This window comes from Echiichthys vipera, assembly GCF_963691815.1.
Source record: "Echiichthys vipera genome assembly, chromosome: 23".
Lineage (NCBI taxonomy): Eukaryota > Metazoa > Chordata > Actinopteri > Perciformes > Trachinidae > Echiichthys > Echiichthys vipera.
In genome coordinates, this window is record NC_139848.1 from 5598835 (window position 1) to 5616077 (window position 17243).

Consider the following 17243-nt stretch of genomic DNA (forward strand, 5'->3'; position numbering starts at 1 on the left):
GGGTTGTATTTTTATGTCGTGCCTGCAGCACATTGGTGAGTTGTGTTGATTTGATGCTCTACCAACAACCTGAAAAACCCCCAAAAAACCAGTTTGGGGAGTCAAAGTCTTTCAAGGACATAGCCAACCTCGGCCAACTTTTAAGGGCAGGGATCTCGAAGCTCCTGTATAAAAAGAGAGACAGAGAGACACATCCGACGCATCTGCCCGAGAGCTGAAACAACCCAGAGTGGTTCAACGCCGACTTCCATCTGCAGAACTTCAACTCCTGGCTGCTCCACTCAACCTCCGGACGGTAAGACAAGCTGGATGCTCTTCTTCTGTCTGCCCAGCTTCATGTAGACGATGCTTATTATGCATTTACAGGATTACTGGAGCATTCTTCTTCTTCCATCAAGAGGCCAGTCCGGTCACCAGGCATACATATATATATATATATATATATATATATATTGCTTAAGAAGGAGGTCAGGAGGATGACTGGGTCAAACACATACCGGACTTTCACCCTGGGGTACAGATGTACTTATTTTAACCCTAATCACAATATTTCTTAACTAACCATGTCATTTTGATGGTTAAAGCTAAGTAATGTTAAAAGTGTGTTTAAAACTATGATCACAGAGCGTCAGAAAGGGTCGGTATGTGTCGAGCAGTGAAGGAGAACGGATTGCAGCAGTTCAGAAACGATGATAATCAACATCTGGGTAGAAGCGTTCAATGCAAACATTTTATTCTGTACACTGGGTTGAAGTACTGAACTCAGTACAACGTCCACAACATTCAAACCCCATTTCGAACTGTGGCTTCAGGAAAACACAAAAACGGCATTCCTTCTTTACATGGAGAAACGTGGTTACCCTTATACACCTCTACAGCTTATTCATGATCTTTTAATTCATGATCCTCATTCTAATCCAACTATTGTTTGTTGAATAAACTACAACTTAAGGTCATTAGTCTGAGTCCATTTCATGGATTTTAGATAGTGTAAGAAATCTTTTGATAACCTGATGCAACATGCAATAAAGACATTAAAATACTATGAATCTACTGCACCTTATGCTGTGTGTATATGTGGTGTTGGGTGTAGGGTTCTTAAATACTAAGTACTTACAATGTGATCTGTTTCTCTCCTCAGCAACACTTTACGGCTGAGGCTCCATCATGGTGAAGTCGGGTGCACTGCTCCTCCTGCTGGCAGGTAAACAGCCTTTAAAAGTTTTCACCTCTTTAGACCAAAACCTTTGTTTTAAAGGCATTTCATGAACAGCCTATATTTTCAACAGCAGCTTCTTCAGGACCTCTGATTTGACACATTTCTGTTCAAAAATCCATTTAAAGTCAAATCTTTGTTGTAGACATTAAAGTGCCTGTGTGGGTTTAAAAGTCAATGATGAGTGCCATTGGGTAAATTTCCACTGGAAAACATTTTTAAAACATATATTCATGCATGAAATCGATATAAATGACTAAAGATATCTTTAACCAACATAAGTAAGTCAAGTTTTGGGCAGTTTAGTTTTATAGAGTCAGTTTATTCCTCCACTTGTTCATGACGCAGGTCACCTTTAACCATATCCATTTATGAATCACATGATTCACACTGAAGGGACATACTTATTATATTCTTTATTTTAATCTTTTGCATTAATGAATGTCAAAAGTGTAATTGAACAGTAACAAAGTTTGTCATGAATATTGATGTTTAATTATATTTCTTTTGCCGTAGTTGCCGTCAGCCAGGTTGACCCTTCACTCTCCCAAATAATAACAACAATCACTGCTTCTGGAGACGTGGAAATCAGCCCCTGTCCCATCTTCTATTATGGAAGGGAATACGCAGGGCTGTCTGTGAGTGAATGAAACTTGTTATCGAACAGTTTGACTGCTGATGACTGTCTGTTAGTAAAGATATCTAACACAGATTTCATTTGATTTTCCTGCCGAGAGTTAGATGCTAAGTTGGACATCACTGTATGTCTGTACAGTAAATATGAAGCTACAGCCAGCAGTGGTAGAACAGGTTGTACCGCAGGCCGTAACTACGATAAACAGTCAATATTAGTCCATAGTGTCGGGAATTTCCCTGTGCAATAACCCAAGCATCCACTTCCCAGTAAATGATATATTTCTTAAATACTCACTTTAACATTATGAATATTGATTGAATCATAGCTGTATACTCTGTCTACACTGTCATATCCACCCACCTCATGTATATGAAGCGGCCTGTTACATTAATATATCAAATTCATATAATTTATTTAGTCTGCCAGAATTCCTAAACCTGCCTGCCTTCTTGTACCTGTATCCGTCTGCCTGCCTTCTTGTACCCGTCTGCCTGCCTTCTTGTACCTGTCTGACTGCCTTCTTGTACCTGTCTGACTGCCTTCTTGTACCTGTATCTGTCTGACTGCCTTCTTGTACCTGTCTGACTGCCTTCTTGTACCTGTCTGACTGCCTTCTTGTACCTGTCTGACTGCCTTCTTGTACCTGTCTGACTGCCCTCTTGTATCTGTCTGACTGCCTTCTTGTACCTGTACCTGTCTGCCTGCCTTCTTGCACCTCTACCTGTCTGCCTGCCTTCTTGCACCTCTACCTGTTTGCCTGCCTTCTTGTACCTGTCTGACTGCCTCCTTGTACCTTTCTGCCTGCCTTGTTGTACCTGTCTGACTGCCTTCTTGCACCTGTACCTGTCTGCCTGCCCTCTTGTACCTTTCTGCCTGCCTCTTGTACCTGTCTGAATGCCTTCTTGTACCTGTCTGACTGCCTTCTTGTACCTATCTGCCTGCTTTTGTCTGCCTTTCTCTTGTTGCCTGTATTCCCAAGCTGTGCCACATTCTGCACCTTCCAGCACCTTTAAAGCTCCCTAATTCACACGTGAAAGCTCATCTGTTGTTAGAAATCGTCCAGCACATTAACACCTGAGTCATTTTTACACTTCTGTGTTTGTATGGATCAAACAAAGCAGATTCCAGGTGTTAGTTATGTATCTTCAGAGGTGCTGGTCGTAGGTAGGACTAAAACGTTTTGCACCATAAAAAGAACAAGAATGTAGTTCCCTGATGAAATGATGCCCTTTTTTTATTTAAAACTCCTCTGAATATTATTGTTACTTGATGGATTTGTTTCTGTTTTTTTCAGGTGACACGTAATCCAGATTCAACCTTTGAAATCTGTTTCACCGATGGTCCAGGTCAAACCTCCCAGGACTGTCTTGTATGGTCAGATGGAGGGATTACAAACAGTGTCGATGTGTCGACTATGCTTGAGCTAGTGCAGTTCGGCACTGTCAGCTCTGTCCCAAACATCCTTGACGACTCATCCTGCAAAGTTACCTTCAATTTCATGGAAACCACCACCACTCAGGTGAGTCATCTACACTTCAATGTTTTTAGATTAACTGTGGTGTGGCACAGGGAACTTCAAATCAAAGTTTATTTTTTAAATCATTTGGAAGGCATCTCCTGATATTTTCTGTCTCATCTATTTTTGATTTTAGGCTAAATTTGAGCTCTACAGGATTGAAGGTCAAACAGCTCTGCGGGTCGTGGTCGAGGTTACATTTCCTGGTGATCAGATTGTAAGTAGGGCTTAAATCTAATTAAGTGCGTACTTTTTGTGAATTATTAAACTAAATTGATGGCATACATCAATAATCACTGTGAGAGATATTGAAAGAATATTCAAATGGTTTTGGTAGATGAATGAATAGACATTTAATGGCTGTACCCAAATCTTTGACTGTGAGAGTCTTTATTGAGCATGAGCTGCCACGCTATAAAAAAAAACTTTAACTGTTAACCACTGCTTCACATCTGTGAAACCTGAAACTAGGCTCCACACAGACGCTTCTCAGATGCTTTGTTGTTGTGACTGTCTGCTCCAGAAGGCTTTGTTCACTAGTGTATTCAGACAATTACAAAGTATTATTACAAAGTAATTTATCCTATTTCAAGGTGCAAGGGTTAAGGGGTAGGGCTAAGGGAAAGGGGTGAGGGGTGGAATTGGGATGCAGCCTAATGGCTTGAATAGTTGCAAACAAAAAAAAACTTTCAATTCCAGGCTCCACTGTCCAACCAGTAATACAGCATTAACTTTGATCTTTGTTTATCCTTTTCTAGAACATAACTGCAAAGGTTGGGGGCTCAGAGCTAGAGTCATGGTCATGGCCTAAGACTGAGTTAATCAGCGAAGTTTACGAAGATCTAACTGGATGCAGAGACTCAGGTAGGCAAATCTGATTGTTCACATAGAAGAGACTGGGACTCCTCATCAAAGCAGAAGTGTTGTTATTTCATTTTCTTTAATTTTGCAAGTTAAATATTAAAAATAATTTCACAAACCTATCCCCTTCCAGGTCAAGTTGGTCTACCTGATACACCTGTATTCGTGAATGATACAGACAACTGCCTCATTAAAGAGTGTAGCTTTTCTGGAATGATAATTCCGTATGGCTGTGGACCTTTCGAGTTTTGTGAGGGCAACCACGTGTAAGTATGTTTGCATATATATTGAGAAAAGTTTGAATAAAGGTCAGACAGACTGATTTAAACGAACCATTTGGACTGAAAGTATTCAGACAAATCACCTGTGAATGATATTATTTGGATCAGGGCTGCAGCTAACGTTATTTTGATTATTGATGAAACCTTTAACTGTAGTGCTGGGCAATGGAGCCCTCTTTGCTACCCCCTACTTCTGGAGCCCTTGCTCAGACCACACCCATCTTTGAACTCTTCATTTTGATCTCAACAAAACACCTGTAAAGTTTCCTGCACGGTTGTGATTATACAGGGTTAGTGCCATGATGGACCGTTTTAAAAATCAAAGCAGCAGAACCCGATCTTTGACACTGTTAACACTTCTACTACTACTGCCACTGATAATGATAATGTGTGCTGTGTGTGTGAAGCTGTGGTCATGTGCTCCAGCAGTATATATAGTATAGTATCTATAGAAAATGAGAGACTCACATCTGTAAGGTTCTGTCTCTTTCCGTCCCATCAGGTGTACTCCATCCTCTCTTGTGTGCACTGTGACTGGCTCCTCAATCATCGATTTCTTGGGCAGAGTCCACACTGCCCCCGATCGATGTGCATACAAGCTGATGCAGTTTATAAGTGATGGAAGGTATAGTTTAGGTGTTGGTTTCAATGAGCAACGCCGTAAAGATGTGCCACTGATTGACTACATTAAGATATTTCTGCCAACTGATGTCATTACTCTGCATCAGGATGGAAGCGTTGAGGTAAGCTGCCAACTAAGAGCGAATAACTGCATATTCATGTGTTTCCTCTTTGTTTGATCGATCACTGAGAATCTTTACGTGCCAGGAGTTACTTTGTGTTGATGTATTTAAAGTTCAGACCTGTGGTGATCCAATGAAACGGAGGCATACAAAGTTATTAGTGTGTTATCTCAGTTTCTATTTGCCATCATATTTACTTCTATGAAACTAAATCATCTAAGTTTAAAGATCTATTCTTCAGGTGTCAGATATTTAATTATTATTATGGATTCATATTATCAATTTGATTTTATTAATCTTTTTTACTCCTTATGTCTGTGTGGTGCACGGATCATCTTGTGGGATTTAGGCCGTGCATTCATAAACTCTTTATGTGAACCTTACAGTGTCGTGATTTCAGAGCATTCACCTCTAATGCATGAAAAAAGACGTAAACACTGCACAGTTGCCACATGTTCATCATTTATGAATAACAGCTCTTTGAGGTTTTCTATCCTCCTGCTGGATGGATTTTCTGCATGATGACTGAACGTTAAAAGCATTGTGACAAAGCCAAAATGTGATTTTGATTCATCTATTTCAAAATGTCTCAATCGTTGACATCCTCCGTCACTTCTGTCATCTGTTAAGTATATATGATGTTATGTATAACTTTGTGACATATTGAGTTCAAATGTGCTGTAACCTGAGCAAAAGATATCCACAATTATTAAAATTTACTAAGGAGAAGAGTGTAAGTGTGAAATATTAATAAAGGTGAAAAAATAACAATTAACATCCTGATAGAAACCTCAAGCTAAGTGGGAATAAGTGAAAATACAAAGCACACACATATGTATTTGAAATGTTTGAGACAGTGTTCCTTCACAGATCTGTTGTGATGTAGGTTTTAATTGGAGATGCACCGGAGCTCACCGACACGCCTCAGCTGTTTGAGGGTGTGGAGCTCTTCAAGGACGAGACTGGAATTACTGCCAAGTTACCTCCATCAGTATCCAACATGACCATCTCATTTGATGGCAGAACTGCACGGGTGTCAGGTACAGACAAATGAATCCTGTCTGGACACAATATTGGATACATAAATATTTTCCTTTTTCAAAGCTGGTGTTGAGTTAAAGAATGACAGCTGTGCTTGATAACTTCAGAGTTCATTCATTTCTTTTTAATTGTCTCCTGGCATCAGGATTCGTTGAAGTCCTAACAGGCTTGTGTGGCAATACAGTTGATCCCTTCTTTGTCACGTCTCTGGCGGATGAGAATGTCTCCTTGGGTGATGAGTACGACTTAGTCTTAACTTGATGCATTGTTGATTATAAGCTGTTCATTAATGTTGTATAGTTTTAAATGCAATGTTCTGTCCTGTTTGTCACCCCCTAGCTGTGAAATTCAGCACAGCGACGACCCCGACAGTACGATCAACTGCACCATCGCAACTGAACGGTAAGAACTGACCCATCACAAAACACTCTTTCATCCTTAAAACTGCAGTCTTCTTTCCCGTACCTTTCTAAGGTGCCATGACGCTGTCATATGAGCAGGGGGGATTCTGGAAGCTAAATAATCCTGTTCAGAAAAGTGCTCATTGACCCTTATTCTTCCTCTCTGCACGGCTGGAACAGCTGTAACCTCTTGAATGAGGCACCCTTCACTGCCTGCCACGACCACATTGACCCAGAGGGCTTCATAACCGCCTGCGTAAACCTGACCTGTCAATACCCGATGGTGGACGGTCTCAACTGCCAGTTTTTTGAGGCTTACGCCGATGCCTGTTTGCTGAAAGACATCCCACTGGACTGGAGGGCACAGACCAACTGCCGTAAGATCATCCTTCACTTTCACTGATTCTGTTTCACACCATGAGATGTGAATCATATCCCCCTGCTGTTCCTGGATGAAACTATTTTTAATCATACAGATGAGAGAAAGTAGAATCTAATAAGGAAAATGTATTTAACTTGGGTTTAAATACACCATACACAACCTTCAGTTTCAGTGCTGAAGCTCAGAAGTCACAGTGTAAGTCAAATATACCTCATGTACTCGAACAAAGAAAGTAACAAGCAGCCATGGCTGTCAAATAAATGCAGTGGAAAAGAAGTGGAAGGAAGTTGAATTTAAAGAAGTGAATCAATCAAATACTAAAAATTTTGTTGTGTGTCTGTTTGTGTGTGCAGCTGTCCGTGAGGCGTTTTGTCCGCAGTACTGCAGTGATCACGAGTTCTGCGGAGAGAGCCTTGGTGAAAGGCACTGCCTCTGTCGGGCCACGTTTGCCTCCAAGTACAAAGCAACAGACTCTTTAGGTACAGTGCAACAAGTGAAACAACCTCCTCAGAAGTTGTAAACACCATTTTTTCTTCTATGATAATTATTTCATTAAATACTGGACGTGTTTCTGCCTCCTGTAGCTCAGAACATTATCTTATTTCAATCAAAAGATAACATCAACACAGGCTAGCAGATACTTATGGAGCTCCTCAACCTCAGATGAATCCATATTGGAGTGGTGATGTTTTATATTCTGTTGGGTGTTCAGGCGATCCAACAGTCTGCGTGGAGAGCTCTGCCACTCTGACTCTGGTTGGATGTCTGCTGGCGGGGAAAGGGATCGACTACTCCGCCTTACACCTCAATGACCCCGACTGCAAAGGACACATGGATGAAGAGACCCACATGCTGGCTTTCAGCTTCAATAGCAGCAACGCCTGTGGGACGGAGGTCTTGGTGGGTGCACTCCTCTGTTTTGCTCTCTTCAAGCACAAACAATCCTCACCTCCCTTTACCAAAAAAAGTATTGATGAGTGTCAGCCAGGCAGACTGTATGTTACTTTCAGGACAGGCTCAGCATACTTCTTTTGGCTCCTGAGTGACAACACAGAGAGTGACTTATTGTCACTTTATAAAGTTGTTATTGGGAATGTGAAGCAGACGGTGTCCTATTCAAACATGACAGTGACTCTGTGACTGATGTAAGGCTGTTAACTCACCTTGTTTGGACTTTGGTTCAATCCTGGGAGGATATTTTCCACCAGTTTTCTTTTTGAATGACAGAAAGATGCATGGGATTTAAGAACTGGGTGATAAAGACTCTAAACCCCAACGAGGGCTGTGAAAGCACTATGAAATAATCTGACTGCTGTGATGAAATGAACCTTCAGCTGAAAACCAGTCTGTGTTCCTGTCACAATATAGTCCAACAACAGCCAACTCATCTACAAGAACACCATCACGACAGGCAACAGCTCTGACATCAGCTCTGGCATCATCAACCGCGACACTAAAGTAAACATCGACTTCTCCTGCTACTACACGGAGCCAGAAGGTGTCAAGAGTGTGTCCTTCAAGATCAAAGACAGGTGTGTGTGGAGCCTCATGTGGTTTTTAATGTGAAGCTTGTTGTAGTTAAAGTTTAAGACAGCTGAAGTGTGTGTGTGTGTGTGTGTGTGGGTGTGTGGGTGTGTGTTCTCTCCAGCTCTGTGGTGAAGGAGATCGTATCTGGAGTTTGGAATTACACACTGATGATGAACGCCTACACCGACTCCAGCCTCGTTAACCTTGTAGACATGGACACTGAGATCCTGCTGAACCAGCCGGTCTGGGTGGAGTTAAAGACAGAGGGGCTGGATGAAGACATGGTCGCCATAGTGACCGACTCCTGCTGGGCAACCAGCCAGACTTCACCTGACAGCACTCCGCGACACGACCTCGTCACTGACGGGTGAGAAAAACTGTGAGACTTTGTCAGCGGCTGTAAGAATCAGCTGCTGAAGTCATCGTGTCTGTTTTCTGTTTCTGAGCAGATGCCCGAACTCAGCTGACACCACAGTGTCAGTGTTGGGAAACGGACTGGGAACGTCCAACGCCGTCACTTTCAGAATGTTCGAGTTTGTCGGCGAAGCAGATGAGGTCTACCTGCACTGCATGGTGGAGCTGTGCCCCACACTGGGCCAATCCTGTGCTCCGGTAAGCAGCTGGAGAAAATACTGATGTAAAAGTAGTTCTACAACAAGGTCAAACTTACGGTGTTGAATCCACTTGTTTTAAAAATGTGTTTCAGAAACAAGTGTGTACTTAGAAAGAATGATGTATGTAAAACTTGTCTAGTATATAATGACTGTATGTAGCTACAGCTAAATGTGAGACTTGGTAAAGTGTCCTGGCTAACTTCCTCTGTCTCACAGAGCTGTGGTGGATAAAGCTAATGTTAGACTTGGTAAAGTGTCCTGGCTAACTTCCTCTGTCTCACAGAGCTGTGGTGGATAAAGCTAATGTTAGACTTGGTAAAGTGTCCTGGCTAACTTCCTCTGTCTTACAGAGCTGTGGTGGATAAAGCTAAATGTTAGACTTGTAAAGTGTCCTGGCTAACATCCTTTGTCTCACAGAGCTGTGGTGGATAAAGCTAAATGTTAGACTTGGTAAAGTGTCCTGGCTAACTTCCTCTGTCTTACAGAGCTGTGGTGGCGGCAGGAAGCGCAGAGCTTTTAGGACTAAATATGCAGAAGGAGACGCAGCCCTCATCACCATGGGCTGGAATAATTAAAGATCCCTTCCATGGTATGTATGAACTGAATGAGTTGTTTGAGTCAGATGATTCGATCAGACTGATGGAGCTAAAAATGTCCTGTTGGTGATGCCAGAGGAAAGGTCACGGCATTCAAATCAAAAGGCTTCATCCTCTCAGTAGCAGGAGTGTGATGAGGAAAGTTAGCAACAATGTGACTATTTGAGCTCTGAACCTTCATCAGAGACAAAGTATAAATCCTGACTCATCACAGTTTTGTCTGGTCGTTCTCAGCCGATTCCTGACTTCTGATTCGTCCCAATACGAAGCCTGAACTCTCACTGCTGTGAAACAACGTCGGCAGATCATCTTCATTTGATCCACCTGAGATGGCAAATATTATTCCTGCAGAATCTGTGGGCTGCTGATTCAATCCACGATTCATGCTTTTTATTACTCATTTTGAAATCAAACATAATCTTTGGTGAAATCATAGAAGTGAAGTTTTGAGTGAAGAACACGTTTAGAGGGTTTGATTAACGTTGGGCACTACTTCCTGGTACTGTGGGTTCAAATATCTGTCTTCCTTAATATGAACTGTCCTTTAAATGTACACAGCCTAAATGCTACTGAGTGACTGCAGAAACTCAATTTTAGTGAAATGAAGTTAAAAACATTTGTCAGACTCTGAAAGAAGGAAAATACCGATGTGAATGTGAACATTGAAGTTACTGCAAATGAAGATTGTCAGTTAAAACTGTCTGAGATGTGCTGTTGTACCATTTTTATGTTTTTATTACTACGAGCAAAAGAAAGACCAAAAAAAATCAATAAAGGTTGTGGGTAAACAAACATGAGTTCCAGTCATTTATTTAACTTTTTATTAAGGTTACGAGTTATAAAACTCAGATGTTGATGTTCAGATGATGGAGGGGCTCCATTATCAAATCATGAAGGCAACACTTTATCGGTGTCACAGTTCAGTCATCCAGCCCTCAGTAGTTTTCCATTGATCCTGCCTCTGCCCCACTCAGCCTGTCAGCCACACCCACCTCATCAGTTCACTCTAATCACCTGTGCACACAGCTGCCTCTCATCACATGCAATCAGCCCAGCACATAATCACCAGCTCCACACTCACTCCTGTGACAGATTGTTTTGTGCCATGCGAGACTTTCCAGCTTTCTTCTGCCTGTCTTCACGGTACTGACCTCGCCTGTCCCGTATTCCCTGCTTCATCTGCATCCTGGTAGATCGACCCAGCCTTCTGTCCCTGCCCAACCGCCTGAGTCTGAGTAACCCGTTGAACTTTTACCACTGTTTCTGAGTCCTTTGTACTGCAATTGGGTCCATACACCACCCATTACAATCGTGTATAACGTGTCAACACTTCAACCAACCACCCTGGTCCTGCAGTACAGGATCAGTATAATATCACCTGTGGAAGCTGAAGGTCCGTTTTTTTTTTTTTACCTTTTCTTTTTTTTTTTTGAATCTAGAAAGCCCATTTGTTTTATGTGCAAATTGTAATTTAGGTTACATTTGCAGGTGGATTTGGTAAGAAGCTGCGATAACAATGCGTTCAACCTTACCCACGAAAGAAGAGGAAAAACAAAAAGGCATTTTTGACCATTATTGGGTTTGTCCTGTGGTGTATGGAAAGACTTTAGCCCCTCAGAGCGTCTCTGTTGTTTTATTTAAATTAAATATTATTTACAGTGCCAAATCATAACAAACGTTATGACACTTAGAGTAGGTCTAGATCACACTTATGCAGGAACATCGAACAGACGTTGCTAATGACACTGTGCTCCTGAAGACGAGTGAGAGAAGGAAAAACAAAAGCATTCAGACAACATCTTCAATTTTGTTAGGGAACCCAAAATCACAGTTACTATATCAATGACATTTGATATATTAACCCTAGAACCCAATTCATCTACCAGCCCAATGGCATCTAAGGTAACCCGGCTGGGAGAAAACCAGCCAAACACGTGGTTAGGTCATGTTATGTTGCGTTGTCTATGGTAGCATGTTCTCAATGGACAACACCCAACTGTCACTCGAAACAGCCACACCTGTAAATATACTGTACATACCTTATAATTAGCCAAATAGCTGCTGTCACCCATGAGTGTTCTTACCAGGGTGCAAATCATGGATGCACTGGTGAGAGAACTGAGATCTAATGAAGTAGAAAACAATGGAAATACTTAACTAAAGTACCTTGAATTTGTATTTAAGTTTGTTTTGTTTTTTCGACTGATAAGTGCCAAGGATTCAGGAAAAGTTGCATTACTACCACATTCATGTCTGAACTCATTCGACATCATGGATGAACTTGGATGTTATTTAAATCATCTCAGTAGTCTTGACCTAATTCATCAGTATGAGCTATTCTTCTGTTTAAACACAGAATTGTCACACCGCATAGAGAGGTGTCCTGTCTTGGGTTGGGGTTATTTTTCCAAATTGTTTCATTGATTTTTGCAGACCAGAACACAGAAACAGGTAAAACACAAGAGCCCAAAGCAACTACTTTCTGAGGAGTTCTCTAACACAAAACCCAGTGTCACTACAATATACAAACGGTCAGTCTGGGGCTGTTATAGCACAGCTGCACAGTCAGCACCACTCCCGGTTATACAGACAACGTGACAGCGGCTCGTTTGCGGTGAAATCAACAGCTCTGCCACGGTCATCAGGGCTCCTCTGTGCGGGTGGATGTTATGAAGGCTTCGCCTCAGTGACCGTGGAGAGCCTTTTCCTGGCTCCGGCCTTCATCGTGACAATCAGACTCATGGGGAACAGCAACGCGGGTCTGAAGCCCAGGTTTTAAACCTCTGACATCACTTCTCTGTATTTCTAGCACTTCTTCTCTGCTGCTCCACCACATCTGAGCGTAGTCCTCATAGATGGCGATGGGAGACCCTCTGTATTGTAGCTGGCCTCTCCTGGCGGGGTTTTCGCGTATGATTTTTCTCCTTCACCTAGTATTTGTGCAGCCCGATGATGTCTGTCCGTGGTCTCTGCCCGGCTTCGGTTTCTTAGCTAGTGTGCGTGTGTGTGTGGTGAGCCCTGTCAAACTCCGGCGGTGACTCCAGGAAGCCTTCCCCGAAAACCTCCATGAGCAGCTCTGCGAAGAAGGCTGTGGGCCGCGGACCTTCAACAGATTCTGGTAATCCAATCACTCTAATGTTATTGCGCTGGTTCCAGGACTCCAGGTCGCTGACTATAACCAGCAGCTTAGCGTTGCTCTCTGTTAGCACGGCACAGGAGGCGTCCAGCGTTAGCAGACGCTCGTCCTTTAAATTTGCATTTACCTCGAGGGAGCCTATCTGAGCATGGTCGTACACTGTGGCATGGACATGGTTCAGCTTTGCTTCGAGTGTTGAAAGAGAGGCTTTAAACTCAGCAGAGAGGGCTTTGGTCTCGACGAAGTGGGCTTTGGTCTCGACGAAGTGGGCTTTGATCTCGGCGGAGAGGGCTTGCATGGTGATGCTCCAAGAGGTTAGCAATGGCCGTTATGCTAATCTTGCTACCTGCCTCCTGCGGGGCTAGCCTTCGCCCCCTGGTCTTTTACAGTCTGTCTGGTCGAATGTGTCTGCATTTTTAGGTGGTATATCCGTGTTGTGACTTTGGGGGTCCTGAAACGTAAGAATTATCAAAAGTTGCGAGAGCAAGACTCGACCCGTGTCTACTCCATCTCAGCCAAACCAGAAGTCTACGCTATCTGTCTTGGGTTTTTTGTCTTGTGAAAGTCGTGTTTTGTTTTGAAAGATTAATCTTCCTCTCGTTTCAGGTCACTTGTCCTTCCTCCTGTGTCACCTGTCTGCTGTATTACCTGATTGTGTCCACCTGTGTTACCCTCCCTCATGTGTATATAGTTCTCTATTCCCCTGTCTTGTTGCCAGAGTATTATCGTCTATTGTGTCCTTCCAGCCTTGTCAAGGAATAAAGCATGCATTTATATATATTTTGTACCCTGACGGCATTTGAGTCTTCCTTTGCCCAGGCCTAACAAGAATAACAGGTGATAGGATTTTACTTTGGCTGGGGATCAAATCAACACCTGAAAACAGAGCAGGGTTTTATTTAATGACAACGCCTCTCTGTGAACCTGCCTCATGCAGTGACGTGATGGGACAAGAATGCTGCTGTGAAAAACACTGCTTATTACAGTGATCATTTCAGTCGCCCACATCGTCTGTCTGCTCCACTGAACATACAGTTTTTGACTGACATCCCTCTCATGTGAGTTTTATCGTCTTTCATTAATAATGCACATTGTTTGGGGGATGAGGCTTTTACACTAAAACCTCTGAAAGTATTTTGCAGAATTTCAGATCTATCTAAAAATGAAACAATGTTAAATTGATTGTTTTCTGTCGAATCAGTGATATGCGATTTGTTGATCATATGAAAACACCTGTAAAATTGTCCTCTTCATTTTGGTTTGACTTTGAACAGCTGCTTAGTATAGAAGTGATCAGCTGAACACAACAGAATGCCAAATGCTACTTCCTGTAAAAGTCAGAACTTTTCATTTCTGAGAAGATAAGACAAAGAAGCAAAAGAGTGTTGCATAAAAAACAACACTGACGGATTGAATTCTTGTGTTAAGTAAAAAAGTTCTGCAGCAATTTCAAAATATGCTGAAAATAAGTATTTGCATATTAAGTGTTCACCTTAGTGACTTGTTTGTCTTGATGCTGTGCCCTTCATTTTCATCTCAAACTGGTTTAACTAAGAAGGGAACAGTCACTGTCACCTGTTTTCCTTTTATTTAAGAAACCATCTGCCAAGACAAACAACGTCGAGAGAACATGTTTGGTGGCGGTGATCAAGGTAAGACACAGTTTCTCTTCTAATCATAATTTGTTGTGAAAGTTTCTTGTTGAGTCATATTTTTTTATTGAAATTGAAGCTTTATTTATGAAACTAATCCCTTTATTTGATTCGGATTGGTGCTCCAACAGACACCAGTCACCTCCACCCATCTGGCTACAACCTGGACCCCAAGCCAGGGGACCAGGAGTCTTATGGGGGTGGCCATGAGCCTGGGGGCAGGCATGAAGGAAATGAACGCCATGGAGGAAATGAACGCCATGGAGGAAATGAACGCCATGGAGGAAATGAACGCCATGGAGGAAATGAACGCCATGGAGGAAATGAACGCCATGGAGGAAATGATCGCCATGACGGAGATGAACGCCATGGAGGAGATGATCGCCATGGAGAAAACAGCCCTCGCCAACGTGACCACAGTGGTGGCAGCGGTGGTGATAGCGGCAGCGGCAGTAGCAGTGATGATGGGCATGGTGGCCGTCGTAAAAAACATCACAAACACGGGCACAAGCATGGTCAAGGGCGTGGTCGAGGGCGTGGTCGTGGTGGCGAGCACGGACGCTGGTAAAATGTGAATACAGGTGAGATACATATATGCTGCTAAATAAGCAGCATATACACAAAGATTCAAGGCCACGTTTACAGTCTAAAATCATTTTATTCTACTTTTTTAGAAATGTATTTGGTGGAAATGTATGTTGGTTCACATTAAACAAGCTGAGAAAATGAATTCCCAAGTTGACTTTGATTCTAAAGGAGCGCTGAAAAGCTTCTTGTGTTTTAAAAAAAATCTTCTTAAAGCTCATTGTTGTTGTCTTATTTTGTCTTCCAGGCAGCAGACACATTGGCCACTAAATGTCCCAGAAAACTATGCCATTGTTCAATAAAATGGTTAACACTGTATTTCTGCTCTTATATGAAATAAAACATCCTGCAGAAAGCACCTAAAGTAGTCAGTTTCATCTGTATGTATGTATGTATGTATCTCAAGTAGCTATGCCAGTGTTTGAGGTATTGGCTGTAGGTATCTCTGAAATTGAGTTTCAGTCCGTGTTTAATGCAAAATGATTGAAAATTAAGGACATTTGAGATCTTTATAAAATAATGGATGAGAAGTTCAGCATCCGTGAGGAACTCGGAGTAGAGCCGCTGCTCCTTTGCGTTGAAAGGAGCCAGTTGAGGTGGTTCAGGATCATCTGGTAAGGATGAACCCTGGGCGCCTCCCTAGGGAGGTGTTCCAGGCACGTCCAGCTGGGAGGAGGCCTCGGGGAAGACCCAGGACCAGGTGGAGAGATTAGATCTCCACACTGGCCCTGGAACGCCTCGGGATCCCCCAGTTAGAGCTGGTTAATGTGGCCCGGGAAAGGGAAGTTTGGGGTCCCCTGCTGGAGCTGCTGCCCCGCGACCCGACCCCGGTATAACTTTAGTGCTCTAAGTAATACAAAGAGTGACGATGCAGCCAACACCTCTGGGTGTGACTGTTCGGGTGACAGGTGTGGCTCTGCCTGGTGCACTCCAGGCGGCAGGGTGGATTGATGTTAGTACCTGTCACCTGTTTGATACACATGACTGCTTTTCCTGAAAAACCTGTTGTGTACAGTCAGATGTTATCTGACACCTGGTGAATTATCCATATATTGCAGACAGCAAAGGACTTGAATATGAAATCAAAAATGGCCGCCCTCACTCACAGACCTGCAGACTTTTTAATCAGAGATCATTGTGTCTGTTCAGCATTTTTTTTCTTCCTTGGGCCATGTGACATGTTTTTTATTCCTCAAGGAAACAGATTCTCTGAGTTTCCTTCATTGTGACTGTTGCACCTGCATCTAACAGTTGGTTTAAACGTCCCTCCTGCACACAGCTTAGTTTTCTTTAGTTGACACTTAACAGTTCATTTTCTCCTCTGGGAGTTTTGTTGACCTTTTCACCTTACGCACATTGCACACACACAACAAACAGGTAAATTATCACACTTCACTTTTGTTTTATGCATCTGACTCATTGTTAGTCCCGGATTGTTTATGACTGTTATAGAAATTGTTGTAAAAAAGTGAATTCAAAGAAAGCAGTCAGAACTTTTATCAAGCCTGGTCTACTCATATGCATCTAGGGCCGATGTCTTCACAAGGTAAATGACCAAAGAAATGAAATTGCAGTTGATTTTATAAGTTAAACTCTATGTATGGCTCTCTGATCTGACTGTCTTTTTTACGGTCCTTCATCCAGCTAGAAAGTTCCCCCTGAATGAATGGCCTTCACACATCTCATCTCATCTCATCTTCAGCCTCTTATCCTGGATCAGGTCTCGGGGGCAGCAGCTTTAGCAGGGGGCCCCAAACTTCCCTTTCCCGGGCCACATTAACCAGCTCTAACTGGGGGATCCTGAGGCGTTCCCAGGCCAGTGTGGAGATATAATCTCTCCACCTTGTCCTGGGTCTTCCCCGAGGCCTCCTCCCATTGAAGGTAAATTGAAAAGAAGACATTAAAGAGGATGCTTCATTAATATTAGAGGCACCTGTACATACCCAAGGCAAAGCTGACCTGCACACTGAGAGAAGATCCAAGAGCCAGAACACAGTTCAACATTGTATAAATAAATACATATCTTTTTCTTATGAGCAAGCAGTGCTGAGGTCG

General features: G+C 42.7%; 2 protein-coding genes across 2 annotated transcripts; both read left to right on the plus strand.

Annotated features, from left to right (window-relative positions):
* The first annotated feature begins 164 nt into the window (after positions 1-164).
* LOC310964833 (alpha-tectorin-like) lies at positions 165-10607 on the plus strand. Its single transcript, XM_083938121.1, has 19 exons — positions 165-295; positions 1142-1204; positions 1733-1854; positions 3148-3372; positions 3506-3586; positions 4128-4233; positions 4364-4496; positions 5014-5254; positions 6141-6294; positions 6441-6534; positions 6635-6697; positions 6877-7073; positions 7432-7557; positions 7791-7978; positions 8447-8610; positions 8727-8972; positions 9055-9217; positions 9705-9808; positions 10050-10607. The coding sequence occupies exons 2-18, from the start codon at positions 1168-1170 to the stop codon at positions 9792-9794; spliced, it is 2430 nt and encodes an 809-aa protein (XP_083794247.1). The 5' UTR covers positions 165-295; positions 1142-1167; the 3' UTR covers positions 9795-9808; positions 10050-10607.
* Positions 10608-13901: 3294 nt separating this feature from the next.
* LOC310964858 (uncharacterized protein) lies at positions 13902-15546 on the plus strand. The gene is made up of 4 exons (XM_083938152.1): positions 13902-14009; positions 14547-14603; positions 14735-15184; positions 15436-15546. The coding sequence occupies exon 3, from the start codon at positions 14798-14800 to the stop codon at positions 15176-15178; it is 381 nt and encodes a 126-aa protein (XP_083794278.1). The 5' UTR covers positions 13902-14009; positions 14547-14603; positions 14735-14797; the 3' UTR covers positions 15179-15184; positions 15436-15546.
* Positions 15547-17243: the final 1697 nt, after the last annotated feature.